The sequence below is a fragment of the Saprolegnia parasitica genome (assembly GCF_000151545.1).
Source record: "Saprolegnia parasitica CBS 223.65 unplaced genomic scaffold supercont2.33, whole genome shotgun sequence".
Lineage (NCBI taxonomy): Eukaryota > Oomycota > Saprolegniomycetes > Saprolegniales > Saprolegniaceae > Saprolegnia > Saprolegnia parasitica.
In genome coordinates, this window is record NW_012156427.1 from 49,970 (window position 1) to 77,525 (window position 27,556).

Genomic DNA, 27,556 nt, shown 5'->3' on the forward strand with positions numbered 1-27,556 from the left:
GGAAGGAATCTACGGAGCTTGCCATCATGGGCCTCACCCGCGGCCACAAGCGCCCCCGGGCAACTACAGAAGTTCAAGATGCACCCCCGCGCTGCCACCTGCGCAGCCACGGCCCGGCGAGCGAAGGAAGAAGAAGGAGATTGCTAGTCTCTACGTATGCGAACTCTTTGTAACAACGAAGATAACGCGAAACACGTTTACATATATATAAAAGCGACGAAGAGACCGGCTGCGTGGGCGCGTGCAGCTGGTGCTTCGTGTCAAGAAGGGTCGGCGGTGTGAGCGCACCCTTCTCTTCAGGCCCCTTGTACATAGGCTCGACCTGGTTGTCCGTCACGTCGCCGGTATCAGTGCGGCTCCAAAGCGCTAAAACTCTTGCCGTGGCCCATCGGCATGGTGCGTCTGTCAAGGTTGGGTCCGGCCATCGTCGAGTCGTCCGTGGCAGCGGTGCGCTCAAGCGTGGCATCGGCCTCCGTCATGAAACCCCGGCCGGCGGCGTCATGACAAGCATCACGATCGACCGGCGTCACGACGTCGGGATCGTTGTTCGGCTGCTGGTCCTGCGGAGCAGCGGCAGCGGCATCGTCGCGCGGTAGCGACGAAGCAAAATCGGCGGCATCAGCGCGGTTTGACGGCGACCAAGACGCAGACGTAGTGGGCGGCATTGTCGAGTTGAACAGTATACTCGCATGCTTGCGAGCGACTCGTCTCGTCAGGCGTATCAAAATTGTGTGCTGCCAACGAATGCTTCAACATACTCTCAAGGGTCTGTAAATGGTTTACAGACTCTGGGACAAACAAGCTCAAACAATAGCGTCGATAAGAATTATGGGATATGTATTCATGACGGTATAGCCTTACTAGTACGACAGAGTGGTGGTAAGAACGAGAGATACACCGAGGCCCGACGTCGTAGTCATAAACGAGAGTGCTCACTCCTTCGACTCCTCTTCGTCGTAGCGGTGCCGGTAGGCCGCGAGCTCGGACGTAAGGCCGTCGTTCACCGCAAGATAATGAGCGCGCTCATCCTCGAACTCCTGCACAAGAGCTTCCATCGCCGTGCGGCGCGCGTCTTCCATGGCTTCCATCGCCGTGCGGCGCGCGTCCTCAATGGCTTCGAACGCCGCCCGAAAGTTGTTTGTGCGCTGGCGCTTCGGGGGAGGTGGCGCGCCGTCGTCCTCGGCCACGTCACCCGCGTCACCAGCAGCGCCCACGTCACCCACGTCACCCGCGAAATCGCCGGCATCAGCGTCACCCGCGTCATCGCCGGCATCAGCGGCACCCGCGTCGGCAGCGGCGGCACGAGCGTCGAGCTCTTCGCGTTGCTCGCGGGTCAGCAGCAGGTGTGGCGTGGTCTCGTCGAAGGGCAAGTAGGCCGCAAAGAGAGTGCTGTTGTGACCTTTCGACACCGCCTTGGGGAAAAAGTTGGGAAACTCCAGGTGCGCGCCGAACGTCGCCATCGCCCTTTGCACCAAGAAAGGCTTGATCTCGAGCTTCTTGGCCACCATGAACTTGGCAATGTCGTAGATGAGCACCGAGTCAAGCCAAAGAACGCCCTTCGGGAGCTGGCCGACTGGAGCAGCCACGCGGTTGGTCAGCAGCACGACTTTGCGCAATAGTGGTTGGCTCTCGAAGATCGCCTCGTTGACCGCAAACTTGGTCTCTTTGATCGCCACTTCTTTCATGAGGAAGACGGCGACGCGGTCGTACTCTTGGGCGTCCGGCCCGTCGGCGGCGTCCGTCTCGGGCTGCTTGTATTTTACATTGCAAAACCCGGTCTTCGGGTCGCGGTCGATGCTCGCCGTCATGTCGACGTGCTGCAGCGCGACGAGCTGCGCCCAGCGGGCCTTCGTTTCGGCCGGCAGCTCGTCGTCGGTGGAGGTCGCGACCTCGTACTGCAAGACGTTCCACATGAGGAGCATCTGACAAAACACGAGAAACTTGAGCGCGTCGGACATCGGGCTCGTGATCGACGGCGAGGCGTAGGCATCGTCCATCGCCTTGCGGATACGCTCAAACTTGAGCACGGGCGGCGGCGGCGGCGTCCCGGGCTCCTGTTTTTGTACGTATGAAAACACTTGAGGATATCCATGGCAAATTGACGAGTGAGCTCACAGCGAGCAACCCGATCGCTGGTTCAAGAAAGCAACCGACGCGTGCACGAACACGATCAATAGAAATACGTGGTTTCATCTTGATGTGTTAATGCGCATTTTATTCGTCTGCTGTGGAAAGTGGAGGGCGATCGCGCTACGAATGAGGCAGCTGCACACGAAGCGCGATCAGAACCGATCCAAGCTCGCATTACTACCTTGGGTGCGCATCGTGGTGGTGCAAGCGTTGCAGGCTAATTCACGGCTGTCGATGCCGGCGCGTCTCGAAGCGGTCGACGCGTCGACAGAGGATTGAGCCACCCGAGGTTCGATTCTCCGCCTTTAGGTCTGGGAGGGTTAACTGTTCGCATGATCAAGTAATTTCTACATCGGTGTCGGTGCTGTAGAAATCATCGGTTCGAGCGCTGCATGGGAGCTCTGCGCCGGCATGCGTGCAAAAGTATCTTGCACCATTACCGTCCATGAGCGGTGCACTGTACTACTGCACTGGGTATGTTGCACCCGCGTGCAGGATGAGGACCTTCGTTTGTTTTCAATGCCGCAGTGAATAGTTGCTCCTCCAGCATCTAGCAACGGAGAACGGGCGAATGCTTCAGCTCGAAGGAATGAAGAAATTGCCTTCAGCTGATCGAGTGGCATGACGTGGCGGTCTGCAGCGCCAAGATGGACCAGACAGTCTTGCCATATGGTGTTGCTTTGCAAGACGGTCGCGCTCCTACAGTACCAAGGATTCGACAACCCTGTCGCAACGCCTATGCGGCTGACGAGGCAGCGCATCCCGATCCTGGATCGCACAGAGTGGTATCGAGCCTCGGGTGGCTCAATCCTCTGTCGACGCGTCGACCGCTTCGAGTCGCGCCGGCATCAACAGCTGTGAATCAGCCTGCAACGCTTGCGTGATCACCTGCGTGCTACCTTCGTTTCGCGTTGTACGAACAGCTTCACGAATGCCCAATGCTTGCAGCGTCGGAAATGACAGAACTTCATGAGTGCCGTAGCTCGTAGAGAGTACTGGCCACGGCAGCGCCGAGATCGCATTGGTATCACCGAGCTTTCCCATGCGATTGCACCCACGGCTTATCATGACGCTGCGTAGTACGTGGCTAAATCCAACGACAACATGGTCGACGCGCCAAGTCGATCCCAAACTGGACTATCGACAAGCTCGCAACAAGACACGTGTTCCGCTGATATCGTAATGCAAGAAAGACATGGCCAGGGCCAACGCGACTCGGCGCCTCGTGGAGGTGGTCAGCCAGCGCAACTCCCAGCCTGCCAGTAATTCTGTCGCGGTCGTGCTGCAGAATCCAACAGAATAGTAGTATTTGGAAGCAGACAACTTGTCGAAAGACTTACTTAGCCATGGGCCTTGATCGTACCCAGCAATGCGTCGCGCTGTTCCATCGTGTTGAAGCCAAAAAAGCGCTTGTCTACAGCCTTAATTTTGAAAGACGAGACTTTCAATCGACGAGCTAGTATACCTTGGTAGGCCTCGCCCGTGTCGCCCAAGACGTAGAAAATGAACCGTGGGTCGTCCGACTTGCGGGCCATGAGGTCTGGAATCTCCTTGATGTCTTCGATACGGTCGACCTAAACTCGAGTTTCACAGTGTGTTGGATGGTTTTGAACCATACGTACGATGAGCTGACCAAACGGTGGGTGCCCCGACTCGGCCTCTTCAACCGACTTCCAAAACACAAACCGGTGGTACCGGTACACGAGGCAGATGGTCTATTAAAGCAATGACGGTGCTCCTCCAAAGGACAGACAAAAGAGATAAAGTACCTTCCACACCCGGTCGTTCTCACCGCGTGTCAAGATCGGACCCATCCATAGGGCATGAAACTTGATCTTCTTACATACTTCCAGCTGCGTCGCTTCGTCTATGGCCCGCTTGGTGGCGTAGATACCGCGCTCCGTCGAGTACGCCTAGAGATAACCATATACATATACACCTCATCCGAAATGGAAATATGCCACAAGTACCTGCATCAAGTCAATGTCGGTCGGCATGGACGAGATAAAGTTCCAGAGAATGTTGCGCGCCGTGTTACTTGGTGGTCGATCCTTGCGCAGGCCCGCGCCAAACTAGACACGGAACACTCGCTCGGAACGCCGCTTGTCGATGTTACCGTACGTACCTCGAGGAGACCGCTGGCCAAGATGAGGTAGCGCGCCGGTACGATCGAAAAGAGAATGGCCCCCGCGACGCAGAGCAGAAAGACCGCAGCGGTCTTCCACGGGTGCGTCCAGTTGAAGAGGTTTTGCGTGCACACAACCGTCGCACAGAGCCGACCGATCGCGTTTTGGACCGTCTTGGTCGTGTCTTTGGCCTTGTAAAACGCGCCAAAGAGAACGGTCCCGAGCGTCGACGACGCCTTGTCCTTCTCGTGCAGCGCCTCGAGGAGAAATTGCGACATTTTGCGCTCGCCAAGCGTGCCAACAACGCTGCTGCACGCACCGTCGGTGGGCTTTGTCACGGGTAGTCGAAGCTGCAGTCGCACCTACAGATCGCATTAGCACACGCACCGACATAACAATCATGTACGGTCAGCGAGCACTCGTCGAGCGGCTCGTTCTCGGGACTGGTCATCGGTAGCGTGATCGTCGTGTCGTCCGCACTCGCCAACGTCGCAATCGGAATGCGGACGCGGCCCACGAGTGTCTCGATCTGCGGCTGGTCCTCCGAGTAGTTGTACACCTCGAACGTCACATCGCCCGGAAACGACGCCCACGGCACGAGCAGCTGGCGACCATTGTCAAACGTCTTGGCGGGCTGGAGGAGGGGGTACACAAGCGTGTGGTGGTCCACCCCCGCCGCATGGGGCCACGACGCATGGACGTTCCGGAAGACGTGCTCCTTCTTGAAGACGCTCTTTTGATTCGTCGGCGTCGTCGACGAAATGTGCGACACGATGTTGGCGACGCTGCGCCAAATTGGACGCGCGCACGTTCGCACAATGTGCGTGCGTCCGACAAAGTAGCTCTCGGCGCCCGACGCCATGAGCCCTGTCGTGTCCTCTTGGTCGGCGTCTTTGGGCTCGTAGACCACCTTGAGGAACGTGTACATGTTTTCCTTGCGTGCTTTCTGGGCTAAAAACGCCGGGCCAAACGTCGCTTCGACGACCGCGACCCAGAGATGTGCGATTGGACGATAAAGACGCGTGCGCTCGATGACGTCCGGGTCGTCATGGGCCACCCACGCCTGCACGTACTGCCCCGTGAGCCGCGCCAAAAGCGTGTGGACCATGTACGCGAGGAGCAGGATGAAGACCATAGCCGGCGCGTACTCGGCGTCGACGCGGAGACAAATGGCGCAAAACCCAAAGAGCACGAGGCCAGACGTGACGGGGTCTTTCCAGCAAATGAGTGCGAGGTACTCTTGTTCGAGCCACTGCAGCGAGTTGATGACGTGATTGAGCCGGTCAATGTTGAGCTTGAGCGTCTCGATCGCAAACTCCTTCTCTTCCCGGCCTTGGAGCAGTACCTTTTGCTTCGGGACGTACAAGAGAAGCTTGGTCTTCTCCTCGACGTAGCGCAGTCGAAGGCGCGCACGGCCCACGACGCGGTCTTTTCCTTGATGCGCTGGAGCAGCGGGTACGTCTCGAGGTCCATGCGCGTAGCGTACAGCTGCACGTGCGGGTCGGGCGGCAGAACCGAGGTGGCGAGCTGCTTAAGGGGCTGGAGCCACGGCGTTGACGCGAGCGCGCGGTCGGCGTCGGCCTGCAGCAGCTCGAAAAGGAGCACCTTCATTTCGCCAATGACGGCGTTCGTGTTGAGGTCGATCGTCTCGAGTCGGAAGAATGCGTCGCGGTTCGTCACCACAATGCACACCTTGTCGTCAAAGACCGGGTCTGCGGTCTTGTAGACCTCGTTGGTTTCGCGCACGAGACCGTCAAAGCTCATGCGGCAGTACGTGTCGCCTTCAAACACATTGACCGCATGCTTGTCGCTTTGGCAGTCTTTTGAGCAGAGGTGGATGCCCTTGAGGTGCACGTAGAGCTTCCCAAAGGTCGGCGCTGTCGTTGTCGATGACGGTTCGAGCATGCGGTACCCCGTCGACGTCGATCGGCGCTTGTGGGCCGGCGACGACGACGCAAACTGACCCCTATATAGGATCATGAGCCCTCGCTGCCGTATCAAAGCGACAGTTTGTACGTGGGGGACGATGCCATGGTCGGGATCCGAGCGTCCTTCTCGTGAAGCGCCGTGCCGCACGGAACGTTGGTGTTGGCACTCATCATGCACGTCTTGTGGACATCAACGTGGCAGTCTTCGCAGCGGTAGCCAGGCGAGCCCTTGACGCTGCTCATAATGACGCGCTCACAGACGACGCACGTAAGGAGTCGGACGCCAACCGACTTGATCGTGTGCACGCGGAACTTGTGGGCGCCCTTCGTGTCGAGCGAGAGCGAGGACGACCGGTGCGTCAGCGACGGCTTGGTCTGCGGCTCAAACACCATGCCAAACGAGATGCGCGCTTTGACGGGTGGCGCGCCGTTGGCTGTCGGCGGTGCGATCGTCGTCGATGTGACAGTAAACCAGCGCGAGAAGTGGACGTTGGGGTGCTGCAAGAGCGGCAGCGTCGAGAGGAGGCAGCTCGCAATGAGGTCGTCGCCCAGGTAGCTCTCGCTCCAGAGCTGGACTTCGAGCGTCGGGACGGGGTTGTTGGAGCTCGTGCAGCGGTGCTGCAGACGCATTTCATTTGCATGGTCTTCGCGCCACGTCGGGTTCTTGCCGCCGCTCAAAGCGGCTTTTGTCTGCACCGGCTCGTTCCACCTAGCAAGATGCATGATGCAGAATAATGAGATAATCTTCAAGCATAGCGTCCACGTACGGAAGCAAGGCGAGACGAACATACGGGTCCTGGCGGCCGAGCCAGCGCACGCTCGGGAGGTCGACCGCTTTCTCGGCCGTGATCTTGAACACGCCCGACTGGTTGAGCTCCATGTCCTTCCGGAACGCGAGGTAATCGTCGCGCGTCTGGATCATCGGGTGGTTCGAGATGAAGCGCGCTGCAAAGAGGAGACAGCTTTGATCGCAGACAATCCCGCTGGGATGGAACCGGAAGAGCGACGACGAGCTCTCATCTACAGGCGCGCGGGAGGAGGATGCGACGACGTCCAGGACCATGGTACCTGTCCAGAGGCCGTTGCACATATCGCAGCGCTCGTTGCTCGTGGCGAGGAGTGGCGTGATCTCGTTGCGCTCGAGCATCTCTGCGATCTCGTTGTTGCGCGACTGCAGCTGCTCGGCCTCCTGGAGGGGCGTCGGCGCCTCCGAGCCCGACCGGCTCCGGGGCGCGCTGTCTCGCCGGGCCCGCGGGGTCATCTCGCCTACATGACGCAGGCGCAACATAAGATTCCATCGTCCATGCCATCGCCATGGCATGCGTACCCGACTCGTCCGCGACGAACGCGCTCGCGACGCGCCGCCGAATCTCCATCGTCGGCAAGATCCCGGAATGACGGAAAATCTACGCCGACGTATTATTTGTGTCATATTTACGCCGACTCATATTAGACTCGACAATTGTATGGCTTCCTCGATTTGTGCTGTTGACGTCAGCCCATCACCACTGGGAAACCCAGCGTCATCGCTCGCGATGCCAGCGTTAGTGCTATTATACATATACTACTACTACGTAGTACTAGTAATATGGAGCATAGCATACACACGTTGGCCACCAGATATGGGCGCAAAGTCGGAACTTGGATTGTACTTGCGGTCAAGGGAACGTCTTTATTGCACCACGACAGCGACTCGCTCCTATGCCGGTAGCGGCATTGCTCGCCGTCAAGTGACTTCCGACTGCGCGCAGCAACGACTAGCTCAGGCGTGAAGCCTGTCCATGCACGTCTCGTGTCGGTTCAGCTCGAGACGTACTAGCTTGTCAGCATTATGGCTACTCGTTCGGTCTGTGTTGAGCTGTTGCAATGGTCGTGCATGCTGTCGTTGTATTCACTGTTAGCGACGTACTAGTACACCGCAGCGTCATGATAAGCCGTGGGTGCAATCGCATCGGGAAGCTCGGTGATACCAATGCGATCTCGGCGCTGCCCTGGCCAGTACTCTCTACGAGCTACGGCGTTCATGAAGCTCTGTCATTTCCGACGCTGCAAGCGACTTACTGTTGTGCAAGCCAACAGCTCCGACCATGTTGGCGTCGACGGCGGATCGCAATGCAAACCAGGTGTACGTACGACGTACGTCATGTACGGTCATACAGTACATTGGGAGTTCGTGACTCTGTCGACTCCACCGCTTCGAGACGCGCAGGCTGCAACGCTTGCACCACCACGATGCGCACCGAGAGTAATAGTAATGCGAGCTTGGATCGGTTCTGATCGCGCTTTGTGCGCAGCTGCCACATCCGTGGCGCCATTGTCTTCCGCACTTTCGACAGCAGACGAATAAAATGCATACACACATCAAGATAAAACACATATTTTTATTGTTCGTGTCCGTGCACGCGCCAGGTGCTTTCTTGAACCAGCGATCGGGTTGCCCGCTGTGAGCTCACTCGCCAATTTGCCACGAACATCCTCGACGGCTCTCACGCGTACAAGAAGCGGGAGTCGCCCGGGACGCCGCCGCCGCCGCCCGCGCTCAAGTTTGAGCGTATCAGCAAGGCCGTAAACGACGCCTACGGCTCGCCGTCCTACACCAACCCGATGTCGGACGCTCGGAAGATTTTGGTCTTGTGTCAAATGCTCGTGTCGTGGGACCGGTGCAGTACGACGTTGAGACCTGCACCGACAACGAGCTGCCGCCCGCTTCCAAGGCCCGCTGGGTGCAGCTCCTCAAGATCGATCATTGTTGTACTGCAAGACGTTCCACGACACGAGCATCTGGCAGAACACCAAAATCTTCCGTGCGTCCGACATCGGGCTCGTATATGTCGGCGAGCCGTAGGCGTCGTCAATTGCCTTGCTGAGAGGCTGAAGCTTGACGACATCGAGTAATAAAGATAATGCAGAACACGTTCATATATCTATATACTTGTCTTTTTATCGACTATTTGGTTAATCTCTGCAGCATGGCTGTCGCAGCAACAATGACATTCGACAAAAGCTGCTTTCGGCCCATTCGAAACGTGAGCGCCACCAGTAGGCGGTCGGGGAGGTCGTTGGTTTGCAGCAAGGCGGCGTCTTCTTCGAGCGAGGTGGGAAACGCAGCAGCGAGCTCTTCCAGCACCTCAATGAGAACCGTAATGGCCTTGATCTCGACGCGGACGTCCGACAGCAGGCATGAGACATCAACGTCCTCGCAGTACGCCGTCAAGAAATGGCAGCGAAAGTACGGTAGCAGTGACCCAACGGACGTGTCATGCGTCAATCGGAAGCGGTTCTTGAACGGCATGAGGTGCGCCTTGATGAGGACCGCGCGACGCTCCGTCTTGGACAAGGCACTTGGGTACGACGCCTCGAGGTGCAGGTCCATGTCGAGATAGTCCCACTCGTTCTCACGCAGCGCAAAACCGTAGTCGAGCAGCAGTTGGTCTAGTGCAGGCTATAAAATATGTACGAGATTGTCGTTAACCATACGGTTGGGGCGCCGGCCGTAGCTGTTGAAGACTTGGTCGCCGCGCTTGTATCCGATGGACGAGTGCCACTCAAACGTCTTGTCCTCGTACGCGTAGATGGTGGCGTGGTTGGCGTGGTTGAGCATGTCGGCAAAGGGCACAAGCGACGTCCACGGCAGCCGCCGGCCTACGCTATCGCATTTGGAAGAGCTAAAAGACGAATTGCAAATACCAAACGTGCGTGCTTGGATCGTCTGCCACGCAAAACGAAAGGTTTCGAATGGAAAGCTTGTCGCGTTAAAGAGCTCCTGCATAAAGTTGTCAGACAGAGTATCGTAAATGGATGAAGATATACCGGATAGAGGCGGAAGAGGCGGTCGGTGAGGCGCTCGTACCACGTGACGATCTCGGCATTGCGCTGGTTGGCGATCTCCAAGAGGCGCCTACGTAGTGTCGATGGCCCATAAGATATCATGCCTACAATAAGAGAATGTACGGGTCTTGCAAGGATGCGAGCTCGTCGATGGTCCAGTTTTGGATCGACTCGGGCGTGGGCAGCATCGAGAGGTACGGGTAGTAGAACGAGTGCGGGCCGAGGTCCATGTGGTGCGCCACGAACGTCGCCAAGAGCGGATCATCGCGGGCAAAGAGGTCGGAATGTCGGGCAAAGATCGGGCCGAGGTCCGGGTCGAGCTTCACGGACGCCTCCGAGATCATGAGCGCCTCGGGAATCGACATGGCGACTTCATTGGGCGCGAGATCCCGCGTCGCGACGACGCCACGGCCGCCATCAAGGTCGTGCGTGATGGCGAGCGCGTCGATCTTGGCGCCATTTTCTGTGAGCCAGCGCAGGAAGCGGGCTTCGTCCTTGTCGGCCATCCTGCGGTCGATCGCAGGAATTCGATAGGCGATGTGTACGTCCGTCGTACATTATGTACGGGCGTACAGTACATTACTTGTTTTGGGTCCGCTGGACGAACGCTATGCGAAGCGATCAAGGAGCGTGATGCGCTTCGTAGAGCTGCACACGCGATGCTCTATACTGCAGTTCAATATCGCCGCACCCTGCTGGGCGAGCTCAGAGAGCACGGCTTGGCGAGCAAAACCAGATGGACTGTTCGGGCGATGAGAGTGCCACGTCATCGATACAATTGCCCAAGGAATACGAGAAAGAAAATCTGCGCGGCGAGAGCTCTTGCTCGTCGCTTCATCACGACTATGTTCACAGTGTCAATACATCATTGGAAATGGATGGAGGACTCCATCGTGCGCGCGGGTGCAATATGGTGCAACACTCGACCGTGGGGCAAAACAAGATACTCTTGCAGGCATGGTGCAGAGCTCCGCGCTCGAGTTGTTGATACCTGCATCCCGACAGCACCCATACCGATAGCATCCACGTACCTTCAGGTTCGCCTTGCATGCGTTCAAAACGAACGTCGGTTGTCTGACTCAGATACCCGAAGCTCCGACGCATCGAGACCAATGTAACGTGAGGCTCGGTGGTAGCCGCGGCTCGTTGCAAGCGGCTCTGATGCACACCTGTGCGGAGCTTCCGCAGTTGCGAGGCCAACTGACCACAACAGATGATCGCGAGGCCTCCATGACTTACTTGATGAAGGTCCAGTGCAACCGAGATCGCCGGCTTCTCGTCGTCGGCCTGGCGCTTGGCTTCGGCGTCCAAGGTTCTTTTCAATGGCTGCATGGAGATCGTCCTTCATCTTCGATGTCACCATCAGCCCTGCTTGCCACGTGTCGCTTCCATAATGTGTCGCTTCTGACGCTCCAAGAGCGTGATGACGGTCACGGAGACGGAGACGATCAAGGCCATGGACAAAATGCTACAGGAGGAATGCGACTTCCTCATGCATTACCAGTGGTAATGCAAGGGTTTGGAAGCATTTTGGTAAGCTCGAGGAAGTCGCTTCGTCCATCGTCGTGTGCCGCGTGTGCCTCAAGTCGAAGCTACCACTCCGCGATTGTCGCGTCGCACTTCATGCGTCGAACTCATAGAATGCGATCCGCCACATGAAGCTTTCTCGACTTCCTCGAGCGCGTTCAATGCTGTGACCTTCCCGACAACTCGAAGGAGAAGGCTGCTCACAGAAACTGGGTGCATCTCTCGAAGATTTTTGACGTCAACCTCTGGTGGCGCAAAAACGGCTGCCGCCATCGACTCGTCGAGCGCATTGCAGCTCGTGAGCTCGCGTGTCCGGACTCGAACGCCCTCCAGGAGCGCGTCTTCTCGCTCTGCAAGCTGATCGACTCGCCGTTGCGACAAAAACTCGGCAACGCCAAGTTCGAGATGCTTCCTGTGCTGGCATTCAACAAGAAGTTCATCCGCATGTGCTCAGATGACAGCTCCCTCGCCGGAACCCTCGGGTCGACGACGTCCACGTCGCAAGCCACTGCTACGCTCATCAACTTCTTCGACCTCGACGCCAGCAGACTGAGTCGGCTATCGATATTGCTGATACGCTTCGTTCCGCGGCGTTGGCCCCCGCCGAGAACACGCCATCGAAGAAGCGCAAGATTTGTACCACTGAATAGGCATGAGTTAACTCGAAGTAGCTGAGTGCACTCACTATTGTCGTTTGCGAGTTGTGAGTGATTGCGTACTCACTCACAACGGAAATGGGCCCCACTCGCCATCCCTGATTACCACAGTAAACCCGTCATGGCCGCCAACTTTGCGCACCGCGTGTGCAAAGGCTGCCAGGTCGAGAACGGCGCTTCCTTTAAAGCACTGATTGCTCCATGCGGGAGCCCTCGATTTTGATCCGGCTCGGTGGTTTGCGACCGTCCAACCCGCTCGATGGTCTTGCAGCGAGACTGCTCTGTGAGCAGCAAGAGCGCACCGCGATCACGATCGACGACGACGACGAGAATGCCAGCAGCTCCACGCGCACAGGTGAAGCATCGAGGAGGATCAGCTTGCATGGACCGGGTAATGCCAGTCATATAGTACATGTACATACATGCAGCATCCGTTGATGCGACGCCGTGCACGAAGGCACATGGGAATGGTGGTAGATAGACATCGTTAGTGCGCATTAGAGCATGAACGTCGAGAGGTATGAGTGCATAAAGTAGAGGTACATGCCACCAAAGACGACGCGCTGCGCAAAATTCGGGAGCACGACCACGATCGGGACGATGAAGCCCCAGAGCCACATGAACAGGATGGGCCACGTGAGCCAGCCCCAGACCGGCCAGAGCCCAAACGAAAAGCTACATACATGCATGAGCGTACAGCGTGAATGCATGCCAGAGGGTACCTGACGCCGGCAAGGATCATGGACGCGAGCATGCCATGCGTCGTGGTCTTGGCCGACTCGTACGTGAGCGTCTCGCCGAGGTAGCTCGACCGGTAGTACTCCATGTACGAGCCAAGGAGCACGACAAGTGTGCAAAAGAAGATGCCGAGGTTGACCATTGGGCGGTCCGCGTGCGACGCGTAGAGCAGCACGTGCAAGAAGCGGACTTCGTCCAAGCCGTAGCAGGCCGCGACGAAGAAGAGCGCGCTGATGAGCTTGGTCACGACGTTGCCTGTCGCCGAGCCTTCGCGGTGCGCGGGCGACGGCTCGGTCTCGGGCGCCAGCGGCGCGACCTCGGCCACCTCGTCGTCGTCGCTTGTCGTCGTTCGCTTCGGGCGCTGCATGGATTGTTGGGCTGACCAAGGCCGGTTGGGCGGACGCAGGTGCGCGCTGTCCGGATACGGTATACCCGTATCCGCCTGTCGACCGGAGTAACGTTTTACTACCCGACATGATTTAGTTGGTTTCTATTTATTAATGCAATGGTACTATGGGTATCTTGGATTTATATACGCTCTTGTGTCGGCTATACGGAACAGTCGGGTAGGAAAAGACTTGCATCGGTCTATTTCGGCTGCGACACCCCGCGTTACCGACGGCGTCAGAGTGGTCTCGTCGACGTCAAAGCTGGACACACTGCAATCCACCGTTCGGCGTCCCTCCTCACATCATGGAGAGCGACGACATAAGACCATGACGGCCTGCAATCTTGCGTACCCGGCTATCACCTTGGAACCATTTACGCACTATTGTCCATGTCGGGTTCTGGCGCCTTTTAGCAATATGCAATTACTAGTAGGGTCAATTTGCTTCAAGCCTCAACTTCAGTGGAAGTCCTGTCTTTTAGGAAAAGGCACGTGTCACCGTGTGATTGGATACGTAAGCATTTCCCACTCGGATGGATCGCGAGGATGAGGCATCTCCATGATCCTCTCTCGGTGAACGATGCCTTCCTGTCATCCATGCCGGGGTCATTGCCTTGACGTCAACGTCGTCCTCTGTCAGCACCTTCGCCTTGGTCCTCGCTGCCGTCCGCAATTGCTGGCGTCGGCAAGGAAAACCCATGTGTCGGCTTGCGTGCGATTGGCGTTTGATGCACGTGGCGTCATGGGTTTCTGTCCATAGAACTTGCGAGTCACGTGGCATTCAATTCAAAGAATCAATTCCACATACAAACATCGCATCATAGAATCCGAAATCCGTTTCCAAATCAACGGAATGGCCAGCCCACGCATGAAATCTAATGTTTCCATACAAATATCAAGTGCATATAAGATCTGAGATTAATAATGCCACGATTCCTGGACGCTGGAAGATCTTCCCACTTCCCAATTTGCCCTTTGCTGCCACTCATTTCGCCCAAGATGGCCGCGCCCCAGAAGCTCCAACACTCGATCGTCGGCCTTGGCAACCCGCTCCTCGACATCTCGGCCAAGGTGCATGACGCCTTCCTCACCAAGTATGGCATCACGGTCGACAATGCGATCCTCGCCGAGGAGAAGCACCTGCCCATGTACGACGAGCTCACCAAGGAGTTCCAGGCCGAGTTCATCGCGGGCGGCGCGACGCAGAACTCGATCCGCGTCGCGCAGTGGATGCTCAAGAACCAGTGCGCGAACGCGACCTCGTTCTTTGGCTGCGTCGGCAACGACGAGTTTGGCAAGGTGCTCAAGGACTGCGCGGTCAAGGACGGTGTCAACGCCCACTACATGGTGCACGACAAGGTCTCGACCGGCACGTGCGCCGTGTGCGTCAACGAGGCTGGCGAGCGCTCGCTCGTCGCCAACTTGAGCGCGGCCAACGAGTTTGAGCTCGCGCACTTGGACGACGAGGCGAGCAAGACCATTGTCGAGAACGGCAAGCTCTACTACTCGGCCGGCTTCCATTTGACCGTGTGCCCGCAGGCCATCATGAAGCTCGCCGAGCACGCCGCGTACTCGAACAAGATCTTTATGCTCAACCTCTCGGCGCCGTTCATCGTGCAGTTCTTCAAGGACGCGCTTATGCCTGCGGTCCACCACGCCGACTTTGTGTTTGGTAACGAGAACGAGGCGCTCGAGTTTGGCAAGTCCCATGGCTGGGGCGAGGACCTCGCGGTCATTGCGCTCCGCCTCTCGCAGCTGCCCAAGGCTTCGGGCTCGCGCTGCCGCACGGTCGTCTTCACGCAAGGCGCCAAGCCCACGATCACGGTGCACAACGGCACCCTTCGCCTCTTCGATGTCCCGACGCTTGACCAGAAGGAGATCGTCGACACGAACGGTGCTGGTGATGCTTTCGTCGGCGGCTTCATCGCGCAGTTGGCGCTGGAGCAGCCCATCGAAAAGTGCGTCGACGCGGGTCACTGGGCCGCGCAGGTCGTCATTCGCCGCTCGGGCTGCACCTTCCCCGACTCGTGCGACTACAAGTAAAGTAGAAGGCATACTATAAGATAACATACTAGGATCGATTTGGGAACCACTATTCGAACGTACGTTGTGCCACGGGGTACGTGGCGCACTGCCGACGCAGGGTGGAATCGAGTTCCTTGCACAACGTGTGCGAGCGTCGACAGAAAGGTGGGTGCAGCATGTCGCTACAACCTTGCGGCCGACGTGCAGCATGGGCGACAAGGACGTGGATGCGATGCCCTCCTCGTCTCTAATCCCTTCCCGGCTCCTTTTGCTCGATGTCAATGAATGGTTGACACGTGAAATCACAACTGGGTCCCATGACTGGGTCCCATGGTTTGACCATTGCGTGGCCTCGGAGTCGGACACTGCGCTTGCTTGATACTACAAAATGCGCACCCAGCTCAACGTCGGCCGCTCGAAGCTAGCGAGTACCGAAGCTAGCGACATGCGATGATCGGTTCTAACGCAATATATCGTTCTTATCTTTACCAGCGCCGTAGTTGCCGGTCCGCAGTTCTGCATGGCGGTAGCGTCGTACGCCGTGGTTCCCTCTCCTTTGTCGTGTGTCTATCTTTACTGTGCCCCGCTCGATCTTGCTCGCCAACGAGCGCCACATGCATAGACCAGTCTGTTGTCGGTCGCCGCACGCATACGTGGACAACAGCAGACCAAAGGTCTAAAAAACGTTGCATCGACCCTGAAGCAGACGCATGCCAAGCTTGCGTGCCAGTGATTCCCACTCGAGTGTATCGACATGACGTGGCACGCTCGGGTGCACGAGCATGGTCGTCATCTTGGATCGCGTCCGTTGGCTCAAAATAGATTCTCGGTGGTGGCAGCGATCACATCGATGGGGTCGCACTCGGGCTACAAGGGCTTCAAGTCGTGGTCGGGCCAAGAATGCCCGACGCTCAAGCCCGGCGAGAGCTACGACAGCCGGTCGACCAAGTTTAGTGCGATGGGCCAAAGTATCATGAACACCATGTGCGTGCAAAACCCGGCGTTTGGCAGCGTCTACCGCGCCGACTTTGGTCTTGTGACGCCGGCCGACTACAACACGCGCCTTGCCAAGCCGTGCTACGACGACGTGGTCGCGGGCAAGAAGTTTCTCGGCCAAAGTTTGTATGAAAGCGATTTTGTGCATTTTTCCAACCACGGAAAAGCCTTGTTGGCAAAACCCAAGGACGACTTCAAGCGCGTCTTCGAGGCGCTGGCCCACGCCGTCGACCAAGACGACACAACAAACAACGCGGCGGTTGACGAGCTGCGGCTGCCGCGCGACCGCATGAAGGAACTCCTGACGACAGTGTACGGCAGCCCGCCGTCGACGCGCCTTCTCGAGATGTACAGCCACATGTTTGACCCGATTCCCGACGGCTACGTGACGTGGCCCGTCTTTGAAGAAGCCATGGACCGCATCCACCTCTTCGTCGCCAACAGCGTCGGCAAGCTCCACGGCAAACCGAGTTGGATCGAGTATTTGAGTATGCGCCGACTCGTAACAAGCCATGTGCCGAGCAGCAGCCACCAGATCGATTATGGTACCTACGGCTCGGACCCGCTCGCGCGACCGTACTTGAGTCGCACGCTCGGGATGGCGTCGACGACGTCCGACCTCGCGGATGGGACGACCAAGAACACGTGTCACATTCCGCGCTACGGCGGCTTCTTACCCGAAGCGCCCCACAACCCGATTGCGGTCGCGCAAGGCGATGGCACGGCGCCGCGCAACAAGGGCGCGGACCTGCGATTGTACCACCTCAACAACATCCCTGGCTACACGGGCCACAAGCCCGTCGACGCCAAGAACGTGCGGGGCGAGGCCACCACGGGGACCGATCCGCGGTCGACCAACGGATACATTTATCGTCCGCATCTCTAAGCTCGCACAAGAAGACGATTTTACATGCTCTTGCCTCGTGGTTGTTGGAAAAACTTAGGGTTGGGTACGACGACTAGGGCGACGAAAAGAGACGCGCGTGCGGCCGGACAGCGTAGACAAAGTCGAGGATGGTCGCGTCGCGCGCAGTCACGCGACGCACCATGCTCTCCAAGAGCCACTCGGTGACCAAAATGCCGATTTGCGTATGCTCTAGCCTCCATGTTGTCAAATGTGCAATGTGACACGACACGACGCGAACCTGCGTCACGCAGCAGCGTGGCCGAGGACGATGCTGCGGGGGCTTTGGCGCGCGCTGTGTGCCCTTTCTAATCAGAGAGATGCGTGCAGCAAGGGCCCGAGAGCGTACTAAGGTACATGGTTGCATCGAAAGACGCAGGTGCCGTCGTCACGAGCGAGGATGGCGCGGACCACATCGACGCGGTTGTACTGCGCCGCGACGTGCAGCGCCGTGTCACCTTGCTGTGAAAAATACGATTCGAAATCGGAGATCGATCAGGATTACGTACGGCATTCGTGTCGGCCATAGCCGCGGGCGACGCGCGCAAGAGAGGCAGGACGTCGTCGAGCCTGCCCAGCTTTGTCAGCACATGCAACACGGTGTCCCCTTGCTACATGTGCCACGCTCAAGTTTGAAAGCGTCGCAAAGAGCGAAGTACCTCGGATTGTTGCCCCAGTGTGGCCAACTTGGCCGTCTCTGTGCATTGGCGTGTTGGATGGCACGGATTTTTTGAGAATGCAGTACCGATGCGAGTGAGCTGGTTGCGAAGGCGTCGATATGGTGCCGCCAAGTCGAACGCACAAGCGCCGTCCTACGAGAGAATCATGTATCGTACATGCGAGGCACTGCAGACATTGGTGACGGCAAACACGTCCGCGCCGGCGTCGACAAGGTACTGGAGAATGTCGTAATGACCGGCTTGTGCCGCGAGATGCAAGGCTGTACAACCACTCTACGACGCACGAATCAGAAGTGTCCGCCCAAAGCGATCGAACCTCGTTGCGCGCTTCCATGTGGGGAGTCCCCTCGGCTAGAATTCGCAATAGTGCGTCCACCTTGTTGGATGCCGCCGCGTAGTGCAGCCGTGTGTTGCCAGCCTACGCAATCGTTGTTGCCAATTAGCGTCGAGCCGCGTTTTGTTCTCTGGAACTCTACCGCATCGGGAGCGATGGCCAACACTGCGGCGAGTTCTATGCATCGCAATACGCTCATGAAAGACGCTCGTTTGAGGCAAGCGCAACGTGGCGTACCGAGGTCTCTCAGGCGTGCTGTGACGGTTGTATGCATGCGCCAGCCCGCCAAGTCGGCTGCACACTGCCCTTTCTAAAAGTTCATCGCAAAATGATCTCGCAACGTCAAAGTCGAGTCGGCTGCAGCAATATTGCGAAACTACGACGTACGTGGTTCTTGTACAAAACGTTGGCGCGATGGGCGAGAAGCAGCTCGACGCACGCCACGTGCCCGCCGACGGCAGCTTTGTGGAGCGGTGTGTTGCCGCCGTCATTGGTCGCGTTGACGCTGGCGCCGCGCTCGACGAGCAGTGCCGCCATCTCGGACCGACCCGCCACGCACGCATGATGCAGCGGCGTGTTACCATCCTATGCATGCCTCATGCATCCAAGCAATCTCATTGTGATCTTGGGCTCACGGCATCGGGGCTGTCGAGGTAGCGGATGTACGTGAGTGCAGCTTTCGCGTCGTTGCGAAGTACTGCCGTATGGAGAGGAGTGCACGACGGCGTCAGCGGGATATCATAAGACGCAGGAAGCGGTGGTTTTGGCTTGAGTAGCTTCTGCAGTCGAGTCGGCCGAGCCGGCGATTTTGTCGGCGACGAGACCATACCGCCGAGTGCGAAACCGCTGCACGGGTAAAACAGTGTTTTCACCACTGGATGGCATTTCCTGTTGCAAAGGCGTCGGTGCGTCAACGTGTTGCCACGTGGGTATTGCCTCACTTCCACCACACGCTATTGAGACTGCCTTCTGCCAGCTTCGAGGTCAATGGCGCTGGTCTCTAGTGGCTTGGATACCAAGTGTTTCCGAGACGACCCTCGTCCAGCGTTGGCGAGGGAGACACGGGATGTGTAGTTATCGCCTTTCCACATTGCTACCGGACTCGCCGTGCAAGCATCGCAGAATCGTCGCGTATCAACTCGAGGTATACTTGTAGAAGGTCCGAGGCCGCGATCAAGAAAAAGGCCAGAGCGTGCTCGATTTTTGTTCCGTTTTTTTATAATCATCATTTCGAAGCCGGTCAGTTGCCAATTGGTTAAGCATGAGCGACGTGATCATTGAAGAGGTCATGGACGAAAGCTACGAGCCGTCGGACGCCGAGGTGCTCGAACATGCGGCGTTCCTTGGCATGGACGTTGCCACCGAGACGCACCTGCTTTGGATCGCGCGCGAATCTCTCAAGGTATCGGACGTGTCGTCGCGCTAGGTCATGCAGCAAACGTGCTGTAGGCGCCATTACCAAAGCACTGGAAGGCGTGCAAGTCGATCGACACGGGTGACATCTACTACTTCAACTTTGCCACCGGCGCCAGCATTTGGGACCACCCCTGCGACGAGGTAATACGCTCTGAACAAGTCGTGGCAAAACCGATGCATTGTATTACCTGCTAGCAATACCGCCAACTCTACCAAGAGCACAAGACCAAGCTGATGGTGCAACCTTCCGAGGTGCACCCGCCAGAGGAAACACGCCCACCTGAGGAAGCGCGCCCGCCAGAGGAGACGACGCCGCCCACAGCTCGGGTGGACAGCGAGATGCTCGTCGATGACCTTCAACGCGCGCTCGCCGCCGCCACCGCGTCGCTTCAGGACGCACAAGCGATGCTTGCCGAGCTCGTTGGGGCCGAAGCGCGCAAATGGGAGGCAGAGCTCGCTGCGCGGGACGCCACGTGGCAGCTTCAGGTCGACGACCTTTCGCAGCGGCTGGCGGCCGCGCAGGTGAACTCGAGGGATTCGTCCGAGGACAAGGACTGGGAGATTGTCGAGTAACGATGGCTGCTGCATGTAACACGTTGTTTTGTATGATGTATCGTTTTGCTGCGCGGACCGACGGTCGCTACAGCATGCATGACAGAGCGAGCCGACTAGCCTATTGTTGACTCCTTGCGTCTGCCTGGGCGGATACAACTCAGCTTTCTTGCTCCGCCTGGAAGTACCACCACGGACGACGCCGTCACCACGGATTCCTGCGTAGTTGATAATAACGTACTAGTAAGCTAAATCTCTCAACTATCGCAGTCAAAGTATCTATCTGCGAGTGTGTATACGTTGACAGTACTAAGAAAAGATCACTGTGGCGCTGTAACGGCCGCACAACTGGCAGTCGGCAGCAATGGACGCGGGCCAAGGTGACAGCATCGTTCTCGAGGAAGAGATCGACCCCAACTACGAGCCGACGGAAGATGAGGTCCTCGAGTACGCCAAGTGGCTCGGCATGGACCTCGAAGCCGAGCGGGACCTCTTTTGGATTGCCCGTGAAGGGCTCAAGGTACCGACTTCTTTTCATGCTAGAGATGTTTACTGGATCGATTGCTGTGGCATAGGCGCCTCTGCCCGAGAACTGGAAGCCGTGCAAGACGACCGACACGGGCGAAATCTACTACTTCAACTTCGCTTCGGGCGCCAGCACGTGGGACCATCCGTGTGACGAGGTACATTGCGAGCAGGCTACCGTTCTGCTCTATTGTATAATATGTAGTACTATCGCAAGCTCTACGACGACCACAAGAAGAAATCCATTCACGGCAAAAAGGTACGAATGCGAATGGGCTTTTCGTGTCCAAACACATTCAAGACGAGGAAATAGGACTCGGATTCGAAGAAAAAGAAGGAAAAAGACGATGTCGATGAGATTTTGGGCAAAAAGTCCAAGAAAAAGAAAGCACCACCCAAGACCGACGGGCTCTCAGCTGTCAAGACGAGCATCGATAAGAAGCCTCTCGGCGGTCTTCCCAGCAAGGTATCTCTGTTATCTCTCTTTCGAGACATGGACCACGGAATATTTTGTGGTGTAGTTGGGACCAACGTCCGGCGGGTTAGGGCCGCTGGGGGGGCTCAAGCCCGTGGGGGGTCTCGGCGTACGTCGCTCACTTGCTGATAGCCCATCCTTACATGTGCCTTAGCGACCGGGACCGAAGGCTTTATCGCGCGCCGAGAGCGACGATGAAAAGGAAAATGACGACGACGACGAAGAGGAAGCCAAAGTCGAAATCAAAGCGATTGGGAAAAAGCCCCTCCTTGGGGTGCCCAAAGCAGCAGCAGCAAAAGACGAGCTCGATAAGAAGGCTGCGTCGCTCGAGAAGGAGCTTGCGGACCTCGAGTCGGCCCACGCCGAGAAGGTCGCGGCGCTTGAAGCCAAAGTCGCGGCCCAAGAAGACACGCTGCGGGACACGATGGCGGCAAATGAGAAGAAATTGTCCAAAATCCAAGCCTCGCACGACGACGAGGTCGCGAGCATGAAGGAGCTCGAGAAGAAGCTCTCCAAGCGTAGGAAGGACATGGAGACCGAGAACCGCAAGCAGCTCGACGACCTGGAGGAGGCTTTTGTCGACAAGAAGCGCGAGCTGCGCCAGCGCCAAGACAAGGAAACCAAGGAGATGGAAGAAAAGCAGCGCCAGCGCATCGACGAGCTCGTGGCCAAACACGAACATGCGCTGGAAGAGATGCGGCGCAAGCAAGAGATGGAGACCGAACACCGCGAGAAGGTCGAAGCCGAGGCCTCGAGCCGCCTCCAAGATGAGTTGGACGGGCTTAAAGCCGAGGTAGCCAAGCTCAAGAGCAAGCTGCAGCAGGCCGACGACGAAGTGACCGACAGCAACAGAAAGCTCACGGCGGCCCGGGCCACGATCGAGACGCTGGAAGCGCAAGTGCGGGACCTCGAGGCGTCGCGCACGCCACCCGATGATACGGCAGCGCAGGAGTCGGCGGTCGCGGCCGAAGCACAAAAGTGGGCAGCGACACTCGAGGCAGAGACAAAGGCGCTAGAAGCGAAATGGCGCGCCAACGTGGTTGAGGTCACTGCAAAGCTCGATGCTGTGACAGCCGAGCGGGATGCAGCGGCGGCGGCAGCGTCCGAGGCAAACGCAGCTTTGCAGCGCAAGCTCCAAGAAGCAACAGCAGCAACGTCCGAGTCGGTGCGCGAGACAGAGCCAGACTCGGGCGCACTCGACGCGCTCCAAGCCAAGTATGATGCACTTCAATCCAAACTTGACGCGCTTCAATCGAATTATGACGCGCTCGACGCTGCACACGCGGCGCTGCAAACCCAATATGACGCGCTCGATTCTACCCACGAAGCGCGTCAAAGCGAGCTGCGTGGCCAAGTGGATAGCGCTACTGCCAACGCCGCCGAGTGGCAAACGCAGTGCGAGACGGCAATGCGCGATCAAGCCGACTGGCGGGCTAAATATGAAGCGGCGTGCAGTGCTGCAGCGGTGGCCGCCGCGGGCGACGATGACGCGACTGCGTGGACTGCCAAGATAGACGCGCTTCAATCGGCAGCCAAGGTGAGAGAGGCGAGCTTACAAGCCGAGATGGCCGACCTGCGAGAGGCCAGCGCAGCCAACGACGACGTCGTGAATGCCTTAACGGCCGCCAAAGACGTGTTGCAAACTAAGCTCGAGGCGCTCGAGGCGTCCCATGCTGCCACAACACAAGCGCTGGACGAGCTCCAAGGTGCGCGTCAAGCCAGCGACACCCAGACGGCGTCCGTGCAATCCGATGAAATCGATCGATTGAAACGCCAGTGCACGTCGCTCGAGACCCAGTTGGCCGAGACGGCGGCCGAGCACGACGCCGTGCTCGCAACTCTCCAGAAGAGCCAACGCCAGCTGCAGGACGACCTTGCACGCAAGGAGAGCGACCACCGCGCCGAGACAAGTGCCCTCAACGACCGCTTCCACGAGGAAAAGCACCTCGAAGCGCAGTTGGCTCAAGTGCAGTCGCAGTGGACGTCGCTTCAGAGCCAAGAGTCGTCGACGTCAAGTGTTCTCTCGGCGCTGCAAGACCAACTTCGTCAGGCGCTCGACGAAAAGACGGCACTGCATGCATCGATGGACGAGCAGCTCGATGCGACGCGCAAGACGGCGGCGGTGTACGAGACCACGATTGCAAGCTTGAAGCGCGACGCAAATGAGGCTCAGACAACCCATGCGGCCGCGCTCCAGGCCGCGCTCTCCGAGACCCACAAAGTTGAAGCTGCCAAGCGGTCATTGGATGATCAAAAGACTGCACTCGAGCGCAAGCTCAAGCAAAAAGACGCCGAGATCGCCGCGCTCACCACGCAGTTGCAAGCAGAGCCTTCGAGCAGTCCGTCCGCGACGGTGCCGGCGTGGGAGCTCGAGAAGTGGACGACGCAGGCCAAGGCGCTCGAAGTCGAGAAGGCCGAATTGCAAGCGCGCTACGAGGCAAGTATGCACGAGCTGGATGCGCTCGGCGACCAGCGCCACCGCCTCCAGCTGGAAAAGACCAAGCGGAGAAGAAGGCTCGGCAGCTCGAGGCCGATCGAGACGCAGCGCAGCTCAAACTCAAAAGCGTCCAAGCCGAGTGCGATACTCTCACGTCCAAACTGCGCACTATCTCGGCCGAAGCTGCGGACGCCAGGGGCGCCGCCAACAAACTCAAAATGACAGCCCAGTCGCTCGAGGCACAGCTGCAAAAGCAAGCCGACGAGGCATCGTCGTGGGAAGCCAAGGCGGGCAAGCACCGCGAGACGGCGGAAGCGCTCGAGCTCCAACTGCGTTCGCTCAAGCTCCAGATGGACGAAAGCACCTTCCAACTGTCCATGGAGCAGCAAGAGAAAGTATCGCTTCAGCACGAAGTCGATGCGCTCAAGGCCAAAGCCATTGCTGCCGTCTCGACCGACAAGAGCTCATCCGAGAAGGCAAGTAGCTCGGCGTGGAAGGAACAGGTTGACGCAGTACTGCTCGAGAAGCAGCAAGCAGTCGAGAAGCTCCGCTTGACGACCCAAAAGCTTCAAGACGTCGAGGGCAAGAGCAAAACTTCCATCGAGTCGCTGGAGCGATCCATGATGTCCATAACCACTGAGAAGCAGGCTATCCAGGACCGCTGCGAGAAGCTCGCCAAGCAACTGCAGCAAGCGGAGGGCGCGTTGCGCCGTTTAGAGCAAGAACGAGATGAGATCGACGACAGCTACAAGCGAACGAGCCAGGACAAGGTCGACGTTGAGAGCAAGGTGCGGTCGCTTGTCGAGTCCCAGCGATCGCTCGAAACGCAGCTGCGGGATGCAACCCACCATGTAGAGATGCGATATCAATGCGGTGTATTTACGCGAATTAGGTCGAGTCGCTTGAAGACGAGAAGCGCCAGATGCAGTACAGCATAAGTGCAGTAGAGAGCCGGCTCAAGCGCTACGAAGCCGACGTCGACCGGCTCAAAACCGAGCTGACGGCGGTAACAGTAGCCAAAGAGACGGCCGAGACCAAGTTGCGCTCTGAGACGGCATCGCTCGAGGCAAAGCTAAAGGCGATTCGACAAGAGCAAGCCGACTCGCTTCAACGGCGCTCGACCGACGACGAATCGCAGCGAGATCAGTTGACGTCGCAGCACAAGCGCGAGCTCGGCGAGCTCAAAAAAGAGCTTTTGGCCAAGCTCGCGACCGCCGAGACGGAGACGGAGACACTGCGTCAGAGTGTACATGACCGCGCCAAGGAGCTGCAGCTCAAATCCAAGGAGATTGAAACCATTTCGCTCCAACGACAGAAGCTCGAGGTTTTGTCGGCGTCACTCCAAGAGCAGGCACGCCAAGAGAAAGCCCAGGCTGCCACCGATTTAGAGGCACTCAAGGCGCGGTTGAAAGCGGTGCAAGCCGAGAAAGACGAGCTGTTTCTTCTCGCGTCGGCGTCGTCTCATCCGGCGGCGCCGACATTATCGTCGTCGACGACAGCGAGCAATCAAGAGCTGCACTCGGTTAAGTTGCAAATGGCCCACGTCAACCAAAACGAGCTCGAGACGCATCTCAAAGAGGTCACGTCGCAGCTCGATACGTGGCGGCGCAAAGCCAGCATGCTGGATCTGCGCTGCCGCGACTTGGCGCTGGAAATCGAAGGCCACCATGTTGAGAACGCGACCCTGCGGTCAGCGGCGCAGCGACTGCACACGAACGCGCTCGAGTCGCTCTCGAGCCTCGAGCGTCTCAACTACGAGCACAAGAAGCGGCTGCTGCGCTCCGAGTACATGGGCCAGCTTCGCGACTTTTCCGATCGAGAGGAGCTCGCTTTGGCGCGGCAAAAAGCGCGCGTCCGCGCGAGCTGCGAGCGTCAGCTGGAGGAGGTCGTGTTGGCGTTTCAGCAGCAAACCACGCAGCGCCTCGAGCATGAAGAGACCGAGTTCCAAGCCGCGCTGCGCCACTGTCAGCACGACCACGAGCTCCAGCTCCAGCGAGCCCTCAAAGGCTTTCACGTAAAAGCACGGCGGACCGTGGCCTCAACCGCAACATGATATATGTAGGACAAACTTGCATCATACCAGCGCGAGCTCCAAGACAAACAAACGGTGCAGATGCATGCAATGGCCAAGCAGCTGCACGAGGTGCGTCCGAAACGTCGCGCGCTGCACTGCACCATTGTCGATGGTAGGAGGAAGCCCACTTGGCAGCACGTCTTCGGGACACCCACCAGCTCAACCGCGAAGAAGCACTCTCCAAAGTCCAGAATCTACAGCCTGGCGAGCTTCCCGAGCTCGTGCTCGACAAGCCGCAGCCATTGCAACAACCAATGTCATCGTCGCCGTATCGATCCCCCAATCCAGCATGGGAGGTAAACACACGACCAGCAACCAAACAAAAGGCCCGTCGACGCAGCGCGGCCAACGGCAGTCGCCACCGACGCGCCCAGTGGCAGCGCAAGATCGAGAAGGAAGTCGCCCTCCTGGAGAAGGCCAAGCATTTTGTTGCGAAACAAAAGAAAGCGCTCAAAGCTCGCATGGCCAAACTCCAGCACGAGAAGGACTGGTGGCGCCGCGAGACGTCCGTGTCGCCGAAAGACCCGAGTTGGGTCTCGGAGATGCGACAGCTCCTCGAGCTCGTAGAGACGCGATGCCTTTGTATCAAGGGCTGACGACGACGCTGTGTAGCACGCCGAGCAACTGGCCAATGACGCGCGGGACCTCAAGGCGACAGAAAAGTGGGTGGCGAAGCGCGCGAGCAAGATCCACGCGTTGGAGCGTGCGTGCGATAACGTGGACGACGACCACGAATATGACGACGACGAGTCGACAAACGAGTCGGTCGACGCGACGCTTGAGCGACTCCATGACGAGCTGCTGCAAGACGGCGCCGCCATGTCGCTCAAGCTGCGCCCTCGAGACCGTGAGAACATTGCGTGGCCGTCGGATACGTCCCCCGTGCCCCGCCCGCAGTACGACTATCGAAGCTATGAGCAGCCCATGTACGCGAGAACGTACTCGGCGCCAATGCAGCAGCTACATCCGTCCGAGATGGGAGCCCAAAACCGCTACTACTACCATCGCCAGCCCGATGAGCGGTACAAGTTGACTGTACCTCCGTCATCATGCTGCATGATTCGGGTCCTAGGCACTACGCCACGCTTGCGACACCCTCGTACAAGTCGCATATTGGTGGCAGCAAGATCACGGACTGGGCGGTCAACCGTGAAAAAGCCAGCGCCGCGGCAAGTGCCCATGGATCGTATCTGGGCCAGCTCGCCAAAGAGCTGCAGGCGTACACGCGGCAGGCAGAGCCAGCGTCGCGGCTCTCGGATGGAGAAGTCGACTTGGCTTAGGTATTGACTTGATTTGATAGACACAAATGTGTAAAGTGCTCAACATTCTGGGGACGATGGACTGATCAACGAAATGAGTTCCTTTACGATTCGTAAAATTAGCAATGCGTGAACTGCACAGCCACTACGTTGCAGTGGGCTTCGAACTCGTGCGGTGGCTCTTGGAAACATGCTGCGTGGGCACTTAGGCTCGGATCGAGCCCGCAATGGCGCCGTGGTACACGGACCGGTTGCCCTTCTTGCTCTTGAGCCAGCACGTCCCGCCGTTGTGACGGTTCCAGACCCACACGGAGCACCCGGCCGTCGCATGGCAGTCACCGCAGCAGTCGTCCGACGACGCGCGCGGAATCGCTGCCACGTCGTTGCCGTAGTAGTCGATGTTGGCTTCGATCGCACAGGTCGTCGGGGCCGCATCGACGACACCGGCCATCGCCCCGTGGTACGTCGACCGCGTCCCCTTCTTGGACTTCAACCAGCACGTGCCGCCGTTGTGGAGGTTCCAGACGTACACCTTGCAGCCAGGGGTCTTCCGGCAGT

General features: G+C 58.1%; 9 protein-coding genes across 9 annotated transcripts in view; 4 read left to right on the forward strand and 5 right to left on the reverse strand.

Annotated features, from left to right (window-relative positions):
• Nucleotides 1–3,470: 3,470 nt before the first annotated feature.
• On the reverse strand, nucleotides 3,471–7,560 carry SPRG_20572 (hypothetical protein; the record flags this gene model as incomplete). Its single annotated transcript, XM_012347133.1, has 12 exons — nucleotides 3,471–3,544; nucleotides 3,596–3,704; nucleotides 3,753–3,845; nucleotides 3,900–4,043; nucleotides 4,101–4,202; nucleotides 4,256–4,618; nucleotides 4,663–5,640; nucleotides 5,670–6,222; nucleotides 6,273–6,893; nucleotides 6,952–7,204; nucleotides 7,253–7,450; nucleotides 7,512–7,560. 12 exons carry the CDS (start codon nucleotides 7,558–7,560, stop codon nucleotides 3,471–3,473), a joined length of 3,537 nt encoding a protein of 1,178 aa, XP_012202523.1.
• A 1,571-nt stretch (nucleotides 7,561–9,131) lies between these two features.
• SPRG_20573 (hypothetical protein) lies at nucleotides 9,132–10,518 on the reverse strand (the record flags this gene model as incomplete). The annotated part of the gene is made up of 5 exons (XM_012347134.1): nucleotides 9,132–9,616; nucleotides 9,662–9,826; nucleotides 9,872–9,947; nucleotides 9,995–10,082; nucleotides 10,121–10,518. 5 exons carry the CDS (start codon nucleotides 10,516–10,518, stop codon nucleotides 9,132–9,134), a joined length of 1,212 nt encoding a protein of 403 aa, XP_012202524.1.
• A 2,174-nt stretch (nucleotides 10,519–12,692) lies between these two features.
• On the reverse strand, nucleotides 12,693–13,300 carry SPRG_20574 (hypothetical protein; the record flags this gene model as incomplete). The annotated part of the gene is made up of 2 exons (XM_012347135.1): nucleotides 12,693–12,870; nucleotides 12,918–13,300. 2 exons carry the CDS (start codon nucleotides 13,298–13,300, stop codon nucleotides 12,693–12,695), a joined length of 561 nt encoding a protein of 186 aa, XP_012202525.1.
• A 992-nt stretch (nucleotides 13,301–14,292) lies between these two features.
• On the forward strand, nucleotides 14,293–15,416 carry SPRG_08068 (hypothetical protein). Its single transcript, XM_012347037.1, has one exon. The coding sequence runs from the start codon at nucleotides 14,321–14,323 to the stop codon at nucleotides 15,362–15,364; it is 1,044 nt and encodes a 347-aa protein (XP_012202427.1). The 5' UTR covers nucleotides 14,293–14,320; the 3' UTR covers nucleotides 15,365–15,416.
• A 780-nt stretch (nucleotides 15,417–16,196) lies between these two features.
• SPRG_20575 (hypothetical protein) lies at nucleotides 16,197–17,228 on the forward strand (the record flags this gene model as incomplete). Its single annotated transcript, XM_012347136.1, has 1 exon — nucleotides 16,197–17,228. The coding sequence occupies one exon, from the start codon at nucleotides 16,197–16,199 to the stop codon at nucleotides 17,226–17,228; it is 1,032 nt and encodes a 343-aa protein (XP_012202526.1).
• Nucleotides 17,229–17,301: 73 nt separating this feature from the next.
• Nucleotides 17,302–18,797, reverse strand: SPRG_20576 (hypothetical protein; the record flags this gene model as incomplete). The annotated part of the gene is made up of 11 exons (XM_012347137.1): nucleotides 17,302–17,438; nucleotides 17,488–17,554; nucleotides 17,604–17,708; nucleotides 17,756–17,857; nucleotides 17,906–17,943; nucleotides 17,992–18,058; nucleotides 18,101–18,199; nucleotides 18,243–18,344; nucleotides 18,403–18,437; nucleotides 18,498–18,570; nucleotides 18,648–18,797. The coding sequence occupies 11 exons, from the start codon at nucleotides 18,795–18,797 to the stop codon at nucleotides 17,302–17,304; spliced, it is 975 nt and encodes a 324-aa protein (XP_012202527.1).
• A 713-nt stretch (nucleotides 18,798–19,510) lies between these two features.
• On the forward strand, nucleotides 19,511–20,272 carry SPRG_08069 (hypothetical protein). The gene is made up of 3 exons (XM_012347038.1): nucleotides 19,511–19,662; nucleotides 19,710–19,817; nucleotides 19,872–20,272. Exons 1-3 carry the CDS (start codon nucleotides 19,522–19,524, stop codon nucleotides 20,247–20,249), a joined length of 627 nt encoding a protein of 208 aa, XP_012202428.1. The 5' UTR covers nucleotides 19,511–19,521; the 3' UTR covers nucleotides 20,250–20,272.
• A 320-nt stretch (nucleotides 20,273–20,592) lies between these two features.
• On the forward strand, nucleotides 20,593–27,019 carry SPRG_22214 (hypothetical protein; the record flags this gene model as incomplete). The annotated part of the gene is made up of 12 exons (XM_012347144.1): nucleotides 20,593–20,748; nucleotides 20,804–20,911; nucleotides 20,959–21,012; nucleotides 21,067–21,219; nucleotides 21,275–21,337; nucleotides 21,383–23,669; nucleotides 23,726–24,516; nucleotides 24,558–25,679; nucleotides 25,728–25,808; nucleotides 25,856–26,302; nucleotides 26,352–26,761; nucleotides 26,812–27,019. The coding sequence occupies 12 exons, from the start codon at nucleotides 20,593–20,595 to the stop codon at nucleotides 27,017–27,019; spliced, it is 5,880 nt and encodes a 1,959-aa protein (XP_012202534.1).
• Nucleotides 27,020–27,203: 184 nt separating this feature from the next.
• Nucleotides 27,204–27,556, reverse strand: part of SPRG_22215 (hypothetical protein) — a gene marked incomplete at both ends in the record, with an annotated part of 2,955 nt that continues 2,602 nt past the window's right edge. The window contains one exon of the mRNA XM_012347145.1: nucleotides 27,204–27,545. Within this exon, the coding sequence (XP_012202535.1) occupies nucleotides 27,204–27,545 (342 nt within the window). The remainder of the gene's footprint in view (nucleotides 27,546–27,556) is intronic.

Coding starts and splice junctions, on each gene's coding strand:
- SPRG_08068 (XM_012347037.1), top strand. CDS start 14,321: ATGGCCGCGCCCCAGAAGCTCCAACACTCGATCGTCGGCCTTGGCAAC.
- SPRG_08069 (XM_012347038.1), top strand. CDS start 19,522: ATGAGCGACGTGATCATTGAAGAGGTCATGGACGAAAGCTACGAGCCG. Junction 19,663..19,709: donor TCGCGCGCGAATCTCTCAAG/GTATCGGACGTG, acceptor AACGTGCTGTAG/GCGCCATTACCAAAGCACTG. Junction 19,818..19,871: donor GGGACCACCCCTGCGACGAG/GTAATACGCTCT, acceptor ATTACCTGCTAG/CAATACCGCCAACTCTACCA.